Genomic DNA, 17,210 nt, shown 5'->3' with positions numbered 1-17,210 from the left:
AACTCAATTTTCTATTTTCTGCAATAGAAAAATGTACGCGCCGGTTAAAATTTGGTATGCTTTTCAGTCCTTTCCGCTTATTTCAAGACTTGACCGTTAGCGAATGCACCTCAGAACGGCGATATTTTGTGTCCTTTCAGCCGGAAAAATGGATAAACACTATAGTTCTACACTTTTTTTTTTTTACAAAATAACTCCTTTTTAAGAAAAAGAAAATAATAAGCCACATGTTATGAGAGAGTATAATTATGAACAATGCACTTGGGAAAAATGCGCCGGATTTTGTGGATTTGTTTTTCTAAACTCCCTGGCCGCTGTAATATCTGTCGTGTCAGGTCCACTTCCTGCTGTCTGTTATCGTGGCACTTGAAGTTGAATAAATCACGTCTGAAAGCGCACTGTGCGAGAACAATTGTGCTGACTTAATTGACCGAAACACGAAAATAATACATCTTTCACAGGTCCTCTCTTATTGTCCGCTTTTGGCTCGAGGCTCTTTCAGATAGCCCAAACTTGTTGTGGTCATTAAAAGGCATACAGTTTTTTAATGACAAGCTTCGATATGTCGAAAAGGCAAGGTCATTTGGGACCAAATCACCTGGGGGCCAATCTCATAGAACTGCTTAAGCACAAAATTTGCATTAAGCGTGAAAAAACCTTGCTTAAGAAAACCGAGGTTGCCAGATCAAACTATCTGATTGTCATGCTAACAAACAGGCAGCTAAATAGGATCCTAAAACAATAAACATTACGTGGAATTTTGGCTGGTTACCTGATTTATAAAGCAGGTTTTCTCTTGTTTGAGCAAATTTTGTGCTTATTTAAGCAGCTCTATGAAAGTGGCCCGCGCGCAGCAGCCTGACGGCCAGCCAGCTCAAAACTTGTTCGAGTGCGAGTCGGCGTGCGGCAGCGCTGATTGGGCCGACTTCACTTTATTTTGAGCATGCGCTGTTCAAATTTTGAACTTGCTCACCAGCAAATCTTTTTATATAGGTATTAAAGCTGTGATAATTTACACCTAGCGTTTAGGCTAACGAACGATGCAATATCCCCCATCGTTGATATAACAAGCTTTACTGGGTCAAATGCGTCCATTACTTGGTACTGGCGTGCTCTATAACTGCTCTTACAAAAACGACCTAACACGGGACGACAATGGCCGAACAAACAAATCAAACTGACAAAGGGCGGCGGGCTCGTAGGTAATAAAAGAAAAAAAATGACCAAAAATAATTTTGAATTATAAGCTCCAACTTCTAAAGTGATTATTAAGGGGTGTGAATTGCACACCGGGTCTTCCAGCGGTCATTTTCCTGTCGTAACCCTTCGTCTACACGCCGTCCTGGTCTGGAATGGAGCGGCAACTTTCACAAATGGTGAAAGGTTGTCCGCAAGATGCGTCTTTCCCGAACACGATGTGACATTTTCACCGAACACTAATTTTCTGAGGTTGTTTGTCGCCGTATTGTGTCTGGCTAAAAGGTGGCCGACCAAGGGAACTATATTATTTTTTGAGGTTCGGTGCATGAATCTTTTCCGATGAAGGCACCCTGTGCCATTTTTCGAGAAAGTAAAAAGGGCACTATTCCACTGGCCTTGATTTAAGTCGCATAGAGTGTTGCTGTGTAGGCCTACGCCTAAATGGAGACTGTGTCTTTTCACATTGCTGCAACTTGATTTGACTCTGAATAGTTTCTCTGATCATCGCATGAAGTTCTGAAAACGGCATTGATAACAAAGAGCCATCGTTCTATCACTTTCAGGAACGCCCCAAACAACACTGTCTGCGACTGACTTGAGGATACGTCTAACAGACTCCGACTTCCCAAGGACCAATCAGCACGGAGAGTCCTTCCAAGTTTGAATCGAGTATACACGGCGAGAAAGGCAGGCCGATTCATCACTGAGTGGGCCGGATGTGCGGGTTGTTTTACGGGGAAGCGCTCCTCCTATAGTCTCCTTTCAATAATTCGTTTTAAGAACAGCCGGCGCCCAGTAACCAAACGTCTGATGCCACCGTGTCTGACCCAGTGCTTGCAGACATGTTTTTAAATGTGAATCATAAAACGCCGGATTTCGTTTTGGCTGAAGACGGTAAACATTAACATACAATTGTGCAAATGACAGTAAGCTAGGTCAACGTCCTGATACCGAAACGTAAGAAAAACTCCCGTCACTCAACAGTCACCAACCTTCGAGGATTCCCAAGAACTGACAGACTTGGGAGAGAAAAATAAAAGGCACCTCGGCGACTATCTCTTGCTTATTGAGGATACCGAATGACTACAACCCCACACGGATTTCACGGTAATCTGACGTGGCCAAAACCGGTCGGTTAAGCCGGCACGGCAGACACCGGGGCACCGTCCCATAATTCCCTGCTCAGCCAACCAGCCCCCCCCCCAAAAAAAAAAAGCACAGAGGGGAACAATTAAATACAAATGTAATTGAGAGGCAGCTGTATCACTCACACTCACAGACGTCTCTGCTTGCTTGGAATCGGCTCGCCTCCTCATGCGCGCCAAGACAAGCAAAGATGCGATTGTTCCCCGTGCCGTATCCATGGAAACACCGGTGGCTCCCTCCCTCCCTCGACTTCCAAAACCAGTTTTCAATCAGCGGGCAGACAATGGTTTTGTTTGGAAGATGTCTAGGATTCGATTGGAGGAGAGGGTTACAAGGTTTTACACACGTACTGTCGGGTTTTGGCGCGCTTTTATCTGGGCGGTAGTGTGTGTCTTCGCTGATACGGGGATATGGATAGGTTGGCTCTTGTCAGTGCGATGGCGCCGGCCTGGTGGCGCGAGGGCTGGGCCGGCGGAAGAGCTCCGTGCCGCCCCAGCAGCTTCGGCTGCCAGGCATGGCTTCCGGAGTGATAGAGATGATCACAAGAGCGAAGACAAGACACAAGCCAGATCAATGCGACAATGGCAAGCGAATTAGGGAGAAAAACCCACCGTCTAGGGTAAAAAAGCTATCTCATTTCCAAATTGTAGACATTTCGCCAAAGTGTATGCTAGATTAAGTAACCGTACACTAATTAAACTCAGACGTTTTAGGTTAAGAGCTGAATTGTTGGCAGCGTGTTCGTTTTCCTTTGGTGCCTCGGTGGCATAAGAAAACTTCTCCGCGAGCGTAAAACAAGCAACTTCGTCTATCCGCGAACACGGACTGGAATCGAGACTATCGAAGTACGCTTTTTCTCAGGGGTTAGTCGACAATAGTCAGAGCGGCGTCACAGACTGGCATCCTGTCCCTCTCTGACTACGGGTAACGGAAAACAACTTGTTGCATGGGCAATCCCATCAGTCTAATTTTTAAAAACTCACCAGCGAGAATTGTCATAAATAGCGAACGACAGCCCCGGGGAACCTACGAAATCCATACCTGCAATAAAGATTAAGCTTTACATTATGCAGTTTAAACACAAGGGAGCACGCGCAATTCGATAGGCCAATGGCGCTACAGAAGTTGTAAATATTTGTAAGTTAATAGAATTTTTATGGCCTACAGGCAAAACACGAAACCCTCAGCGAAGTGACTGTATATTCGCGGACATATGATATCTCCAATTGAGCGAACTTCATCCCAGGCCGGATTAAAGTTTCCACCTTTTCTTTACGAATATTATTGGCCGTGCAGAAGGATGACATTCCTCGAATATCCTAGTGGCGTCAGCGTGTGTACTTTTCTGAATCGGAGTAGCACAATTCTTTGAGAAGCGGGCAAACGTTGTGGCACCGGGATTTATTGAGGAGGGTGACAAAAACAGCCTCGAATTACAATTTGGAGAACTGCTGAGAGAAAGCGGGGACAGCAAGACAAAAAAGTTGGTGATCGACTGGACGGGTGTCATGTTCGGACTTGAGCCTCGGATCGAGTGCGCCGGCACGCCGCCTTCCGTTCCCCTCCGACTCCCCCCTGGCGAAAACGCGGCGGGCTCCGCGCGCCAATTGCCCCGGTGAGCAAGCTCTCACTCAGCGCGCACGGCCTGGGGGCTGGCTTTTTTTTTTTATTATTAATCAAGAGCGCAAACAAAACCTGCACAATGGGCCGTACAGGCAACAAGTCAACAGCGGAGACAATGGGGGCGGGCGCTGAACAGCCTGCCAAGGTCGTCCCCGCCGCATTGGTCCACACAGGTTGGGCTAGCCTGCCCAAGAAATTCGCTAAATCAAAAGAACACTCTTGAAAAACTTAACCAAGACAAGCAGCTAAAACCAATAATGGTGTAAGTAAAACCACAGCTAGAATTGTCGAAAGAAAGACTCCACATTTCTGGTCGTAGACCTTTAGCACAGACATGCTTGTACTACTTTTGCACGACTGTTCTCGTGACAATGCCTAAGAAAACATGTGACAACCCAGTGCAACGTATCATTGCAAACTCGTGTTTAATGCTATGGGAGACTTTGAGACGCTTGGTGGCGACAAACATACCAGTCCCTTTTTAGCTGTTCTGAGCATGCGCACATTGTTCTGAGCATGCGCAATACCGTGAAAAGGGACCGATATGTCTGCTGCCACCTAAAAAAAAGTCTCCCATTGAGATACATGACAAGACGGTGCCTCGAATGGCCATGCATTCGCGATGCCCTCTTCGGGGGGAGAACACTGATTTGTGACGGGTGCGAGGAAACCGTTGGGAGAATAACGAATGAAGTTGACCAAATTATTTGCATAGTTCAGGTTTCCGCCAGGGCCAAACCCCCCCCCCCCCGAAAACGGCACAAAACCACGACGGGATGTCATTCTGCGCCTGGCTCAGTGGGGCGCTCATTAAGGACAGAAACGTCTTTGGTGCCTTCCCCTTCTACACGTAATTAGCCGTTGCTACGGGTCGCGACTAAAGCCCCAAACTGTTAAGGGGTACAAAGAGATTCGAATGGAAATATAACAACGCTTCGAAATACAACCCTCTCCAGCATGTCTCGAAATACATCCCCCTATCAGTCTAATAACTGAACGTCCTCCTTCGTTTAAGATTGGACGGCGTTTTGGCCACCAATTGAAGAAATCTTTGGCATGGAAGTTTGATTTGAGCTGGGCATCTGAGGCAGCCGTGAATGCGACCAATTCGGCGGGCTTCTTCTGTCCTAGAAACTGCACAGACAGATGTCACCTAGCCAATCCACAAAGCGAGTGGAATGTATGTTTTGCAAGGGAAAAAACGATGCACATGCATAGATATACAGATGGTCGCTGTTAGAGCCTAGTTTCTGTGCATCTGCTTTCGGGGATGTGATACATGCTCCGCTAACGCTACCATGGAAGGCATGCTTCTCGATACTTATCCAAGTAGAGCCAGGCGCAGCGGTCTCCGGACGGTATTTTAGGGTTCCTGTTAAGGGCATGGACGCATGGATATGAGCTGGGCTTAACGCCATTCCACGGTGTATGCGCTGAGCCAAGAACAACTGAAGACCAGGTCAGGGGTGTTGATCTCTACGAACCAGTCGCCCAGGTACTGGCAGAGGTAGTCTTGGTTGATATGCCCCTGCAGTTTGATTGGTTCACTGTGATTGGCTGATGAAGCGCGGTGTGCTTTCCAGGACTTCCTCTTCTTGCACATAGCATGCACAGCCTAAGGCTTTAGGTCCAGGGTGGTCCTTCAGGCCAATGCAGTATCGGTCCCTTCGCCCTGATACTGAAAGGGAAAAGCCTCATTGGGGAGTCATTCACGATGTGTTGAACCTAATCGAGAGACCCTATGGACTACCCGATGACCTTGTTAGGGCGGAAACCTTGTATAATAAGGGCGATTCATAATACTGCGCCTCCAAAAGTTTACAACGCGTCGGCAAATCACAACGGCGAAAGCTGCCGACCCTTTTTAACGCGCATTGGGTCGACAGATTTCGCACACTGTGATTGGCCAACGCGTTGCAAACTCTTGGAGGCGCACTACTGTGAAACGCCCGTATCAGGAAAGAAAACAATGAAGAGCAAAGGATTGGGCCCCAAAATGTCCTTGTCATAAGCAGAATGTTGTTTTCACAGTAGTCCATAGTTTGGTCTGGCTATAGCCACTGTCTTTCAGTCATTCCACACGTATGCCGACTAAAGGCTATTCTTCCATAGAGGATGCGAATTGTATTCAGGACTAGCCACTGCGGGGGGGGGGAAACATGTTTAGGACTGAAAACCAAGGACGGACCCGGCTACCTGTTCCGGATTGTGTTTATAGTCCAGTCACACTGATCAGCTGAGACAATTATTCCCACTGAGCCCAAATCGATGCCACCATGACGCGGACGACAATCGCGATGCTGTGCAAACCCACGGGATGCTGAATTCGCTTCCAAAGGACCACTGCTGCAATAGAAGCCGATCAACTCATCTTCCGTGTCTTCTGATCAAGCAAGCAATACCCGGCTACTCGAATGTTTCCAAGAAGACCCTCGCCACGATTACCTCACACAGCCGTGCTACACCCAATTAAGCTCACCAAACCCTGTCCATACCTCCAGTATCCGGCCGAACAATCCCACCGAGGACTCTGCATGGAAATGCGCGGGTCTCGAGTATTAGGCCCTAGTGCAGCATTGTACAGTCTTCTGACTGTCCAAGCTTCGCACTCCCCATCGGGGATTCTTGAAAAAAAAAGAGGTGTGGGAAATGAAATAAACCTCACAACCATGCAGCCATCAGACCTACACTACAGCATTGCATGCCAACACGAAAACCTGGTTGCCGAAGTTTAGTTTGAGTAAATACAAATGAACGATTCTCGAAGCACTACAAACCACATTATAAACTCTCAAATGATTGTCTCTGCGAGATACTAAAAATTTATTGATGGCATTGCAACTCCCTTTTAGGAAGATAAAATTTTTTGACTTTTTTCAGAACTTCTCTTTGAGTGATGCCTCGTTTTTGTATTGTCTGGGGAGGAAAAAATCGCGTTTTTTCGCGTACTGCACGGTACTGCGTGGTCCTGCAATTGTTCGTACATGGGCCCTCTTGGGAAGTCTTGTTTTCCGGGACAAAATTGCGGTCTGCAGGGGGGCTCTATGAATGATGACCGACGATTCCTCAATTTCAAAGGGTTTTTTCGCGGTACAACCCCTAATGAGTGTGTTCTATACGCGCACCGCGGGCTGATCAGGGGGTAATTGAGTTGTTGATCGGCCGACCAAAAAGACGAGGAGCCATCCAACTAAAAAAAAGGGGGAAGGACTGTTGACGAAACGACCCCGCTTTTGTTCCGTTTGGCCATTTGAAGGGGGGGGGTCGATTTCTGGTCAACACAAGGAGACAAATTGGTTTCCCTGAAACAGAAAAAGAAGAAATTCCAGTGCAATCGCGAACAGTGACGGATATAAGCCTAAAGATCACAGTACTTTACAGCGGTCTCATTACACACGAGCTCATTTTAAACTTTCTGTCAACCAAAACCCATGAACTTAAGACATTTGGCCGAGCCATGCCACGGATTTCAAGTTGGTTTGACCTCGTTTCACCCTTTGTGTGAGACAAAGATGTCATTGTATAAAACCCGACAACAAAATAAAACACACGTACGTCAGCCACATTGAATGAAAGCGAGGTTATCTTTTTGTTTTTAAATTTTCACCTGAGAATACACATGAAAGCACTAAAATAAAACTTCATGACAAATTAATGTCATTTACACTGATGAATTATTTAAAGTTTGTGATTTATTATATCGAAATGTTTTAAAGCCATATTGAATAAAAAAAGTGTGGCCATATGCAGCAAGGTATGAGACGGAGAGAACCCCCCCTGCTTTGTGTTGATCATTGTCTCGCAGGAATCTGGGGAATTCCTTTCAGACATCTTGGGGGATGTGTTAAGTAACAATAGTCTGGAATGTGTATAGGGATTGGACATGTTGGGGGGGGGGTACCCCTCGGTCTCATTTCTTGCTGGGAATAAGTGTGGCATACAACCCAAAATAGTCAGGGACCACCCCTTTTAACAGTTAACATTAGATAGGATACATTCAAGGAATATGATCAAAGAATGGTTTCATTGTAAGTAAGGTCTATACAATTCACAGTTCATAAATCTTAGTGTAGGCCTACCCAACTCTTTCTTACACAGAGCTACAGGCCTTCAGACAGACCGGGGTATACACGATACTTCTAATTCTGGCCATGACCACAGACGGAGCATGTAATCTGCAGAACTTTTACAGCCAAGTGCAATTCATTGGCGGCTTAGAATGTTGCACCTGGAATCACTAATAATGCCGATGGTTTGGGCTAATTCTATGGACACCTCAGCATGCTGCAAAGACAGCTTGTTTACCGTCTTCTCCTGGATGACGTTCGGTTGGGACCCCGCAACAATAGCAGACAAGGGGTATAGAGAAAGAGTGAAGGGGGGGATGCAGCCCAGATTAGCCCCGGGCCCGCCCCCCCCCAATCAAAAGGCCCAGGTGTGCCGCTGAGACATACAAGGGGGACAAATAGGTCCCGTGTAATCAACGGCGGGGTTTATTTACGGCTTTGGTGATACGCGTTACACCTAGCATTGGAGCCCTCTTCACCGAATCATAACTCGCAGTGTGGATGGAGCAGAGCATTGAGAGCTGCCTGACGGATGTCTCACTTTTAAACCGCTCGCTCGGCACACCTGGCCGCAGTTATTTTTCTATCCAGGAGGATTTGCCAACCATTATTTTCTATCAAGCTCGACGCTATACTCAACCTTCCTTCCTCCATGACTCAAAGAATAGCCTTTTAGAGTATAATCTCTGAATTGTTTGGGAATAGTTTTGTGTTGGTGGCTTGTAATTGCGTAAACAATCTAGGAGGGCGTGCTTTGCGATGTTTGTGACAACGCGTGCCTTCAGAAAAATGGTTTCAAAACAAGTTTCAAGTAAGAAGACCAACTGATTTTTTTAAAGAAATACAAAGAAATTTGAAAAAAAAATTCTTAGGAATTTCTGTGCTTAAGGAATGGAGAATACATTCGTTTTTAACAACAACAGAAGGATAGGATGTAATTATTCACGGACATAACGTTGGCTTGCGTAAAAAATGAAAGCGTATGTAGTTGATTATATGGCACTTCTGCGCAGAGCAATTTTAATTAGAAAGCAGCAATGGTGAATGGTCATGGACGCTGACACAAGACGATTCCAAACACTTGGGCACTTCGTTAACAGCCTTTGTGATATCAAGATTCCCAGCGGAAAGGTAAAAGGGCCGAGCAGGAGCAATTTATGGGGTGGACTTACGCAAATCTACCTGAACAAAACAACGGGGATTGTCCGGTGAACTCAAGAAGGGGGGGGGGAGTCGAAGTGGACCAGATTGGACACATTCTTGAGTGGCGCGCAGTAATGCGGTCTAAAGTGGCAGAAATCAAGGCGTTGCAAAGGAGAGTTTTGTTAGCGATGCGGTGGATATAATTTAGGAGGACAGGAGCGGTAAAGGGAGAGCGTCAACAGGTTTTCTCTGTCATTAAAATGGAACTGGTGGCGGGGGGCCCCAGCGGGTAGCGTGTTTTGCACCGCGGTGGGTTCGGAGAGCAGCCGGGAAGGATGGAATTGGGTCGGTGAAGAGTCGAGGCACAGCCAACAAAACCGGAGCGCTGCATCAAAGTTTTAATCAGCAATATCGAGGAAAAAAGCAGTATACGTATGACAATTTCGGGCACAAAACGGATTGGGAACCTTGGAACTATTTCTGAACTATGGTGCAGTAATGAGAAACTATTGAATCAGCATTTCGGTCAGCGAGTCTCGTAGAAAACGGCGCGCAGGTCGGCTGCTGCTCGATTTCACTTATCTTTGTTTCATGAAAATCGCGAATGACAGGCATCGCGCGCTGTGCCCTGCGAGGTTTATCGTCCCCCAAGCCTTTGTTGGCGAAAGAGGACTGCCGAGTTGGATATATACAGCAATTTCTTGCACTTCATTTCAGCAACAAAGTTCACTCGCCCAGGAAATGAGGTGTGCTGTAATTTCCAGAAGGCTATGCCTCAGAATACGGTATAATCTTATTAATAAAGAACGCGTCATGTAATCTGGTAAATTAAGTAGCGTTGTGAAGACCCTGTATTGACTAAACGGGTGAGATTATTAAAGGAATCAACAATATGTTTACTCAGTAATTTACCTTTATCACACGAATAGGCTTCTTTACAGATACAAAACGATACTGCCTACTTTTGACTGGTCGCACTTCGTAGAGAACAGGTTACGTTGGGAAATGATTAATTTGTTATTCCTGTGCTTTTTAAAAGGTCCATTTTGGAAAAAAAGGATTCAACAATACAATGTCACTTTACAAGCCAACGGTACTAATCTCGCACTAAGGAAGGAGGTCTTTATGTACGTAGAGTGGATAAAGGGGTGGGGCTGAATCATTTATAATCGAGGGGGGCCTTCAATTTCAATTAAAATAAAACTGGTAAAACATGTCCTTGATGATTGATCGCGGGGTATCTTTGCGGAGGTTCATTGTCACTGTTTTGTATAAAAGGAAGGGACAGTTAGAAATCAGGATAAATCACGATTTTGAGTAGATAGGATTTTGGAATAACTGCACAAACAGCGACATAGCCGTACCCAATTTTTTTCTGAGCCGCAAATAAAGGTATCCCACGTCCGTACAATCTGCAATCGTTCCCAGATGGATCGGCACCCACACACACCACCGACCACAGCGCGAGGAAAGAGGCTCCTCTATACCGACCAACCAGATAACCATTGTCACTAGTCTACATAGTTCGGTATACAAAACCGATTTAACACCTCGGGGTGTTAATCAGTGGGCACAAGCTCACCGCCAGCAAAAGGGAGTAACGGTAATACACGGACTGTTTGCTGACCACTATCTGCTTTTATAGCCCTAGCCCCCCCCCAGCGAGTCGATAGCCGATCAAATTAGCAAGAATCCTAGGGAGCACGCGTCTATTCCGCGTTGGAGAAAACCGGTCTTTGCAAAAAGCTGTGGATAGATACCCCTCATCCACTCCTAGTTATGGGAAAAAAAGTCCGGAAATTGGTAATGTTTTACTCACTTTTTGAGGACGCACTGATCTACAGAAAGAATTTTTAAGACTCGTGTAAAAAGAAACATAGAGCTGTTCCTATCTTGGTCGCAGATTAAGCAAACAAGATTTTAATCTGGAGATTATGGTAAGCGGGACGCGCAAGTTATAACAGATACCTTCAAACTAACCGCACGTTTATTTTTTTGTTGGTACAGGGCTTGGGGAAAAAACCACGTTCAGAAAGAATACCCAAAATTTTAACAACGGACTTGACACATTTTTACAAGCTCCTATGCCAAACATTATTTTCACGCAAAACAGGTAGCTAACGTCATTAGAACGAGTCAGAAAGAGTCATTATACATTTGATGCACACTGCTAATGTAGTCATGATTCTTTATTTGGCGTATTCAACGATAATTTTCAACGCTCTCGTGCCAAATTCCGTCTTATCGCGCCCTGACAAGGCCGACCTCTATATCTCAACGCCGTTGGGAGAACATTTCTTCGGCGAGTCCTTCCGAAGTATGCCTCTCTCTTGCGTAATTATCCCGCGGGGAGTTCCCACTGCACTCTCGTCACACAAATCCCCGGGAAACTCAGTCACAGTTCAAACACCCACAGTTCACAAAGGTTAGTTGTAGCTCGTGGGGCAAAAAAACTGGTGTGGCAGACTAAATCACATAAATTCTTTCTGCTTTGCTTGTCAAAAACAGGGCGTACAAATGGTCCAGACAGACAGTTGAAGTGGGGTGAAGCAGTGGCGTGACTACGGGGGGGGGGGCGAAGGCAACATACCCCCTCTTCCCGGGGAAAGTCCACGCCCGTCGGGGGGCCCACTAACTCCATTTGAAATTTAGAAAAGTACACAGTCTTTGTACAAGCCACGGTTACGCTCTAAATATGTGCTTAGAGTTTCAACTCATTTCCAAACACTTTTTGTACCCACTTTTTAAACATGCTTAACCGCGACATGTTTATCAATCATTATGCGCTTACGAATGTGTTCAAATGCTAAGCGGATTTTAAAAAACTACACACATACCATGGAACAAGATTTTACATTTAAACACATTCCTAAACACATTTTACCGTACTGAATATGTCACGGGTTAAAAGTGTGGAAAAAGTGGGTACGGAAAATGTATTAAACTCCAAATGTTGTTTTTGAAGTGTAAATTTGTTTTCGGTGCCCCTTCGACTATTACAAATGAGCACAGCAGAAAGATTACCTCAGTTAAACCATAGACAAAGGACACAGACATTTAGTCTTCTAGCCCATTCGTAATAAATGACCATTTCGACAATGACAATGACCTAACGTGGACATTGGCCATCTTTCTGCCAAATAGTGTAACCCTGTCTTGAAATGCACGTCAAAAATCCAAGTCGAATCACTTCTGAATATGAACGCAAACATGCCCTGCCAAACACGGTGGCCCTTACATATGTAAACTTGTAAACGTGTACAAAACTCCCACACAACACGGAGAAAATTTCAAATCACTGCTATTTCAACCAAATTCAGTTTCCTGGGTTGAAATTTCGACTGTGTGTCCCTTATATAAAACACCTCAATTTGCGACGGATGAATGACGCTTGAAAATTCCTCCTTTTTGAGTAAATTTGAAATATGTATTTCGTGAAATTCTCGTGGGGTACCACTTCAGTACCCCACAAGGATCAAAACTGGCCTTGTGGGGTACCTTCCATTGTTCCGGTACCCCACAAGGCACCATGCACAAGCGCGTTATAGTTTACATCCCTGAAGACACAGTCACATAAAAAGGGGTTCTGGTCTCGAAGCAAACCGGAACCTGGCCCCGTGAGGCGGAATCAAGCTGGACGTGTGCCGTGGTGATGACTCTCGCGCGATCACGAGAGATTTCATTCCCACTGATATTTTACGACATACGGACAGAGGGGGGGGGGGCTCTCGACGCCAATCATGCGTGCGTTGGGGGATTTACGGGTCGATGAACTGTGGTCGAGCAACCCAAGTGGTATAAACCCGGCTCATTCCATGAAAAAAAGTACGCCACAGATCCCACTGAATCATAGGGCAAAGGGTACCGGCATTAATTGGACCACAGACTTTCATTAGAATCACCCCCATTTCTCTGCACGGTGAAACAGAACGCTGTGCACAAATCGAAGCTAACAACAAAGTGCACGAATGGTTTACCGAGAAAGTGCTATTAAAAAATAGCTACCGCTGGAGAATCCACATCAGGAACGGAGCACTATCCCTGACCTTGACAGGACGCGCAAATACAGAGGGTCTCCGAGTGACGACTGCGCGCGTGGGAAGGGCCTCCTCAGGTTTAAACTGTACAGAATATCGACTTGCAAAACGTTTTAACGGAACTACGGACAGTGACAACACAACTTCACTGGGCAGAGAAAGTTTGACGAACAAACGACGTTACCTAGCAAAGTGTCACGTGACAGACATGACAGCCCTAGTTTCTGTGGCAATGTTTTCGCTTCATAGCAACCACCACTTGCATTTGGTCAGGACATGTGCGTTCGGGAGAGAACTTTGGAAGCTGCGGTTTACAAACACAAACAGGGCGCTCGTTCTTCGATGTGCGAGAAAATGGATTAAGCGCGAATACTTCTGAGGTTTTTATTTACTGGGCCTCCCACTTCGAGGAAACCAACCGAATGAGATGAGTAAACGAAAGCACCATTGTGCGCTGGGTGGGAAGGGCCGGGAGTCTAGCGATGGTGTCTGAACGGCCGGCAGAGTGGCCGCGGCGATGCGAAAACACCCGGCAAGCTTTCTTTCCCCATTCACGGCACTGGAGCCGCGCTGAGCAAACCCTTCAACGCCATTGAGGAAATGTTTGAAAAATAGATTTAAGCGCTTATAGAATGTCCGCGGCCCGCCGAGCATGTCAATACCTACCTGGCGGCTTGCCGTCGGCCGTTCACGAGCAAGAAATAAAGCTCTAAACACATTGGGGATATCACCCTCAGTCAACACCTCCTTTCATATGCAAGGATTACGCGTAGGGATTAAATTGACAGGAGAATAAGAGGGGATGTATAGACTTACCACGATCGAGGTGTAGCTAGCCGAATCTCCGTCTTCGCCTTCTCCCCCCTCCGGGTAGCCGTTCATTTCTATGTATTCCAAGCCTTGGTCTGGGAGGTTGGCCGGTGGCTCTACCCCCGGGGGAGCCTGGGGTTCCCCGGGCACCGGCTGGGTCCGGACGGCCTGGGTGCCCACGGCCCAGCACGGCAGCAAGACCAAGGAGTGGGCCACGAGGATCACCAAGAGCCGCACCGTCGCCCCCGCCAGCATCACGCCCGAGTTCGGCCGGACAGCTCCGCCGCGAATTGGAAATCCCGACCGGTGACCCATTCCAAGGGCATCCGTGTTGTTGTAGAAAAACAGATGGGCCGGTGCACACGAGAAGCTCGAGGTTCTAAAAGCACAGAGTATCGAGAACAGGGGCAGTTCACGAGAATTCAGATTCGGAGATGGGGAGAAATTCCGATGCGATCGACAGGCCGTCTGGCCCTTGAGTGTCACCTCTAATCAGCCGGGCAGGGATTTGAAGTTCGCGTTTGCCTCCTCCGCTGAAAACTGATATCGCCGGGGCCGACCAGGGGCAAAGCCGTCCGCTTGCTCAGCATTGGTGATACATGAGTTGAAAAACAATCAGCCAACAACTCTAATCCCGTGAGTGTGCTAACTGGGCCTGTACACCACGACAGCCTACACCAAAGTGTGACTGAGCCTCACACACACACAGCGTACTTAAACAAAATCACAACCAAGCCATACAATTAGGACGAATTCCCATCACATTATTTTGTCTTCAGAAACGCAGCAAGCCGTTCCAAATCTTCGTTTTCATACATCGACCAATCCCGAACGACTTCGCATCATATTCCACCCCGAAATTCCTGACGTCTGACCAATAAACGCTGAGCTCAGTACGGTTTGTGATCCGGAAAAAAAAAGAAATCACGATTCCACAGCAGGCCGTGAGTCTATAATTACTGTACTGAGGACTTCAAAACCGTGTCGTATTCCTCATCCGCAGTCGCAACACAGGTGAATCACAGTTCAACCCGGGAACGTTTGAGGACTATCAGTGTTGGGAACTTCCCTCGTCGATAAACAAACTATCATCGTGTGCGAGGGCGGTCACCCACCGTCAACTTGACAGCTCTGAAGTTGGCCATCATCTACAACAGATTCACCACAAACCATCCGCAGCGCACTAGCCAGAATGTGGCCAAGGAGAGAGGCTCGGCGGATGCTTGCCACGAACAACGGACCCTATTCTGAAACTGTTTCCACACGGCGCTACGAGGATAATAGCGAGCTGTCATGTCATTCTTGCGTTTTTGTACCTGGGCTGGCTCGGACCTCAATTGCTCACTGGTGCGTTGGACAGTCGCCGAGACTGCCTTTCTTGCTCCTGACAGGCCGCGAAGCCTTTTTTTACACAACCGCGGATTACGGCGACCACTGCAGCTGCCCGCGTGCCAGTACTTTTGTGTGTAGTTTTTTGTGTGCGCCACTTCCATGTACAATTACGGTGTCTCGAAAGGAGACTATCTCTTCGCTCGGTTGGTTTTAGATTGAATAGTCTCCGTTCGTGAACCTTATCAAAATTACAGTTCGTTTCTCACTGTGTGTAATCTGTTTTTTAATGAACTGAGTGTCACGCTCAATTGAGAAGGCTTGGTGTAACAAAATTCTGTGGTTCTCTGCCCAACTCGCTAAAACTGTGTTACTCACATTACTTTCAATCCACTGAGTTTCTAACGTCATTCTTCGATTGCTTAACGCTATGCATCAGTACAAGTATTCCAAACATGTTTCATATTTCAGCATTGTTAAAAACTGTAATGGCACGATAGTGTTAACGAAAAGTGTTTGACTGCTGAACACAGCTTTATACTGCGGGTTGGTGGTCAAGGCCGATCGGTCTTTTCTACGCGCGCTTGTGTGCGCTGCACTTTTGGTCACACAACTTTGCACATTAGTGAGATTGGGAACTACGGATGAAATCCCGATTGGAGGTTCTGGGCCACCTTGACTTTGGCCCCTGAAAACTTAAACAATACGTCCGGGTGCATGGGTGTCACTCGTGCTCATTTTGTGGAGTCTGTGTTACTACATTGTGGTTTTGCCGGCGGAAATACTGTGAAGAGCAAAACCACCATTACATTTGTAAACTCACAATAATTTGACATACCTTTTTTTTTCGAAGGTGCACAAAAGTCATGGTCCCTGAGCGTACAAAATATTTTGCGTTCGCTGTCTTGCGAACCAGTGGTTCGGAATGGGGCCGGCGGTTACTTGTGCGCAGTAAGCGCCAGACAGGTTTTTGTATATGCATTACCAGTCGATTCGATTTCTTTTCAGAATTTCACAAACGGAAAATCATGCAAGAGGCCGGTGCTCCAGTTTACCTCCAACAAAATAAACCCGAAGGCCGCACTCACAGCTTCAACTAAACTTGGGAAGTCGCTATATCTGATCGGAAAACTGCTACTGACCAAGAAATGCCACCGGATAGTTAGTTTGCCCAACGACTTTCTTGCAGTGCGAGATCAAGATTGCTTGCTTTTCTTTGTTTCAATTCCTCTCACAGTTTCAAAATGGAGTTTGAAGTCAGTGACAGGCGAAGGCTTTGAGCAGTGAACCGCAATTTGTCGAGCGTTTTGAGTTTTTCTCCCGGGACAGGCAAGACGGCGATTGGTCTCAGTAATCTGCTGACAGTTCGTTTTTGTCAGCACAACCCCAACTCTCTCAATCCAATACTGATCAGCGACATCAGAACTCACAAGTTTTCTGACAGTGACCTGGAACTCACCGTTTGACAAGCATATGAGACATTCAGGCTATTGCCGGGGTCTTCTGCTCAAGTCACAACAAACGTTTCAGTGTTTCGGGGTGTAAAATTTAGACCGAGCAAGGAGAAAGCGACACAAAGCTGTGCATGGCTTGGTCCATGGTTCACCGCGTGTAAAATGTTGGCCTTTTCCGCTAAGTGTAAGATAAGAGAGTTCATGTACTCGATTGTTCACAAAAAAGAGGGCGCACTATACAAAACGATCGCAACTTCTGAAAAAAATAGAGGGCGCCTTCAACAATCTGATTCCTTGCTGTACACGCGATCTCGATCTCTTGCTCAGTGGAGCTAGATTTTGAGAATAACCATCAAGCAGTTGGGCAAATGAACATGGATCATTTGACAAGCACATGCATG

General features: G+C 46.5%; 1 protein-coding gene across 1 annotated transcript in view; it reads right to left on the bottom strand.

The window, feature by feature from the left end:
• c1qtnf12 (C1q and TNF related 12) overlaps window positions 1-16,910 on the bottom strand; it is a 53,422-nt gene extending 36,512 nt beyond the window's left edge. Inside the window, exon 1 of the mRNA XM_022229850.2 lies at window positions 14,033-16,910. Coding sequence (XP_022085542.2) covers window positions 14,033-14,341 — 309 coding nt within the window. The 5' untranslated portion in view covers window positions 14,342-16,910. The remainder of the gene's footprint in view (window positions 1-14,032) is intronic.
• Between the last annotated feature and the right edge of the window lie 300 nt (window positions 16,911-17,210).

Source organism: Acanthaster planci, linkage group LG16 (assembly GCF_054643075.1).
Source record: "Acanthaster planci isolate LZ-2023a linkage group LG16, COTS_SCS, whole genome shotgun sequence".
Classification (NCBI taxonomy): domain Eukaryota; kingdom Metazoa; phylum Echinodermata; class Asteroidea; order Valvatida; family Acanthasteridae; genus Acanthaster; species Acanthaster planci.
The sequence above is the reverse complement of the archived record's forward strand: the minus strand, read 5'-3'. Positions and strand labels throughout refer to the sequence as shown.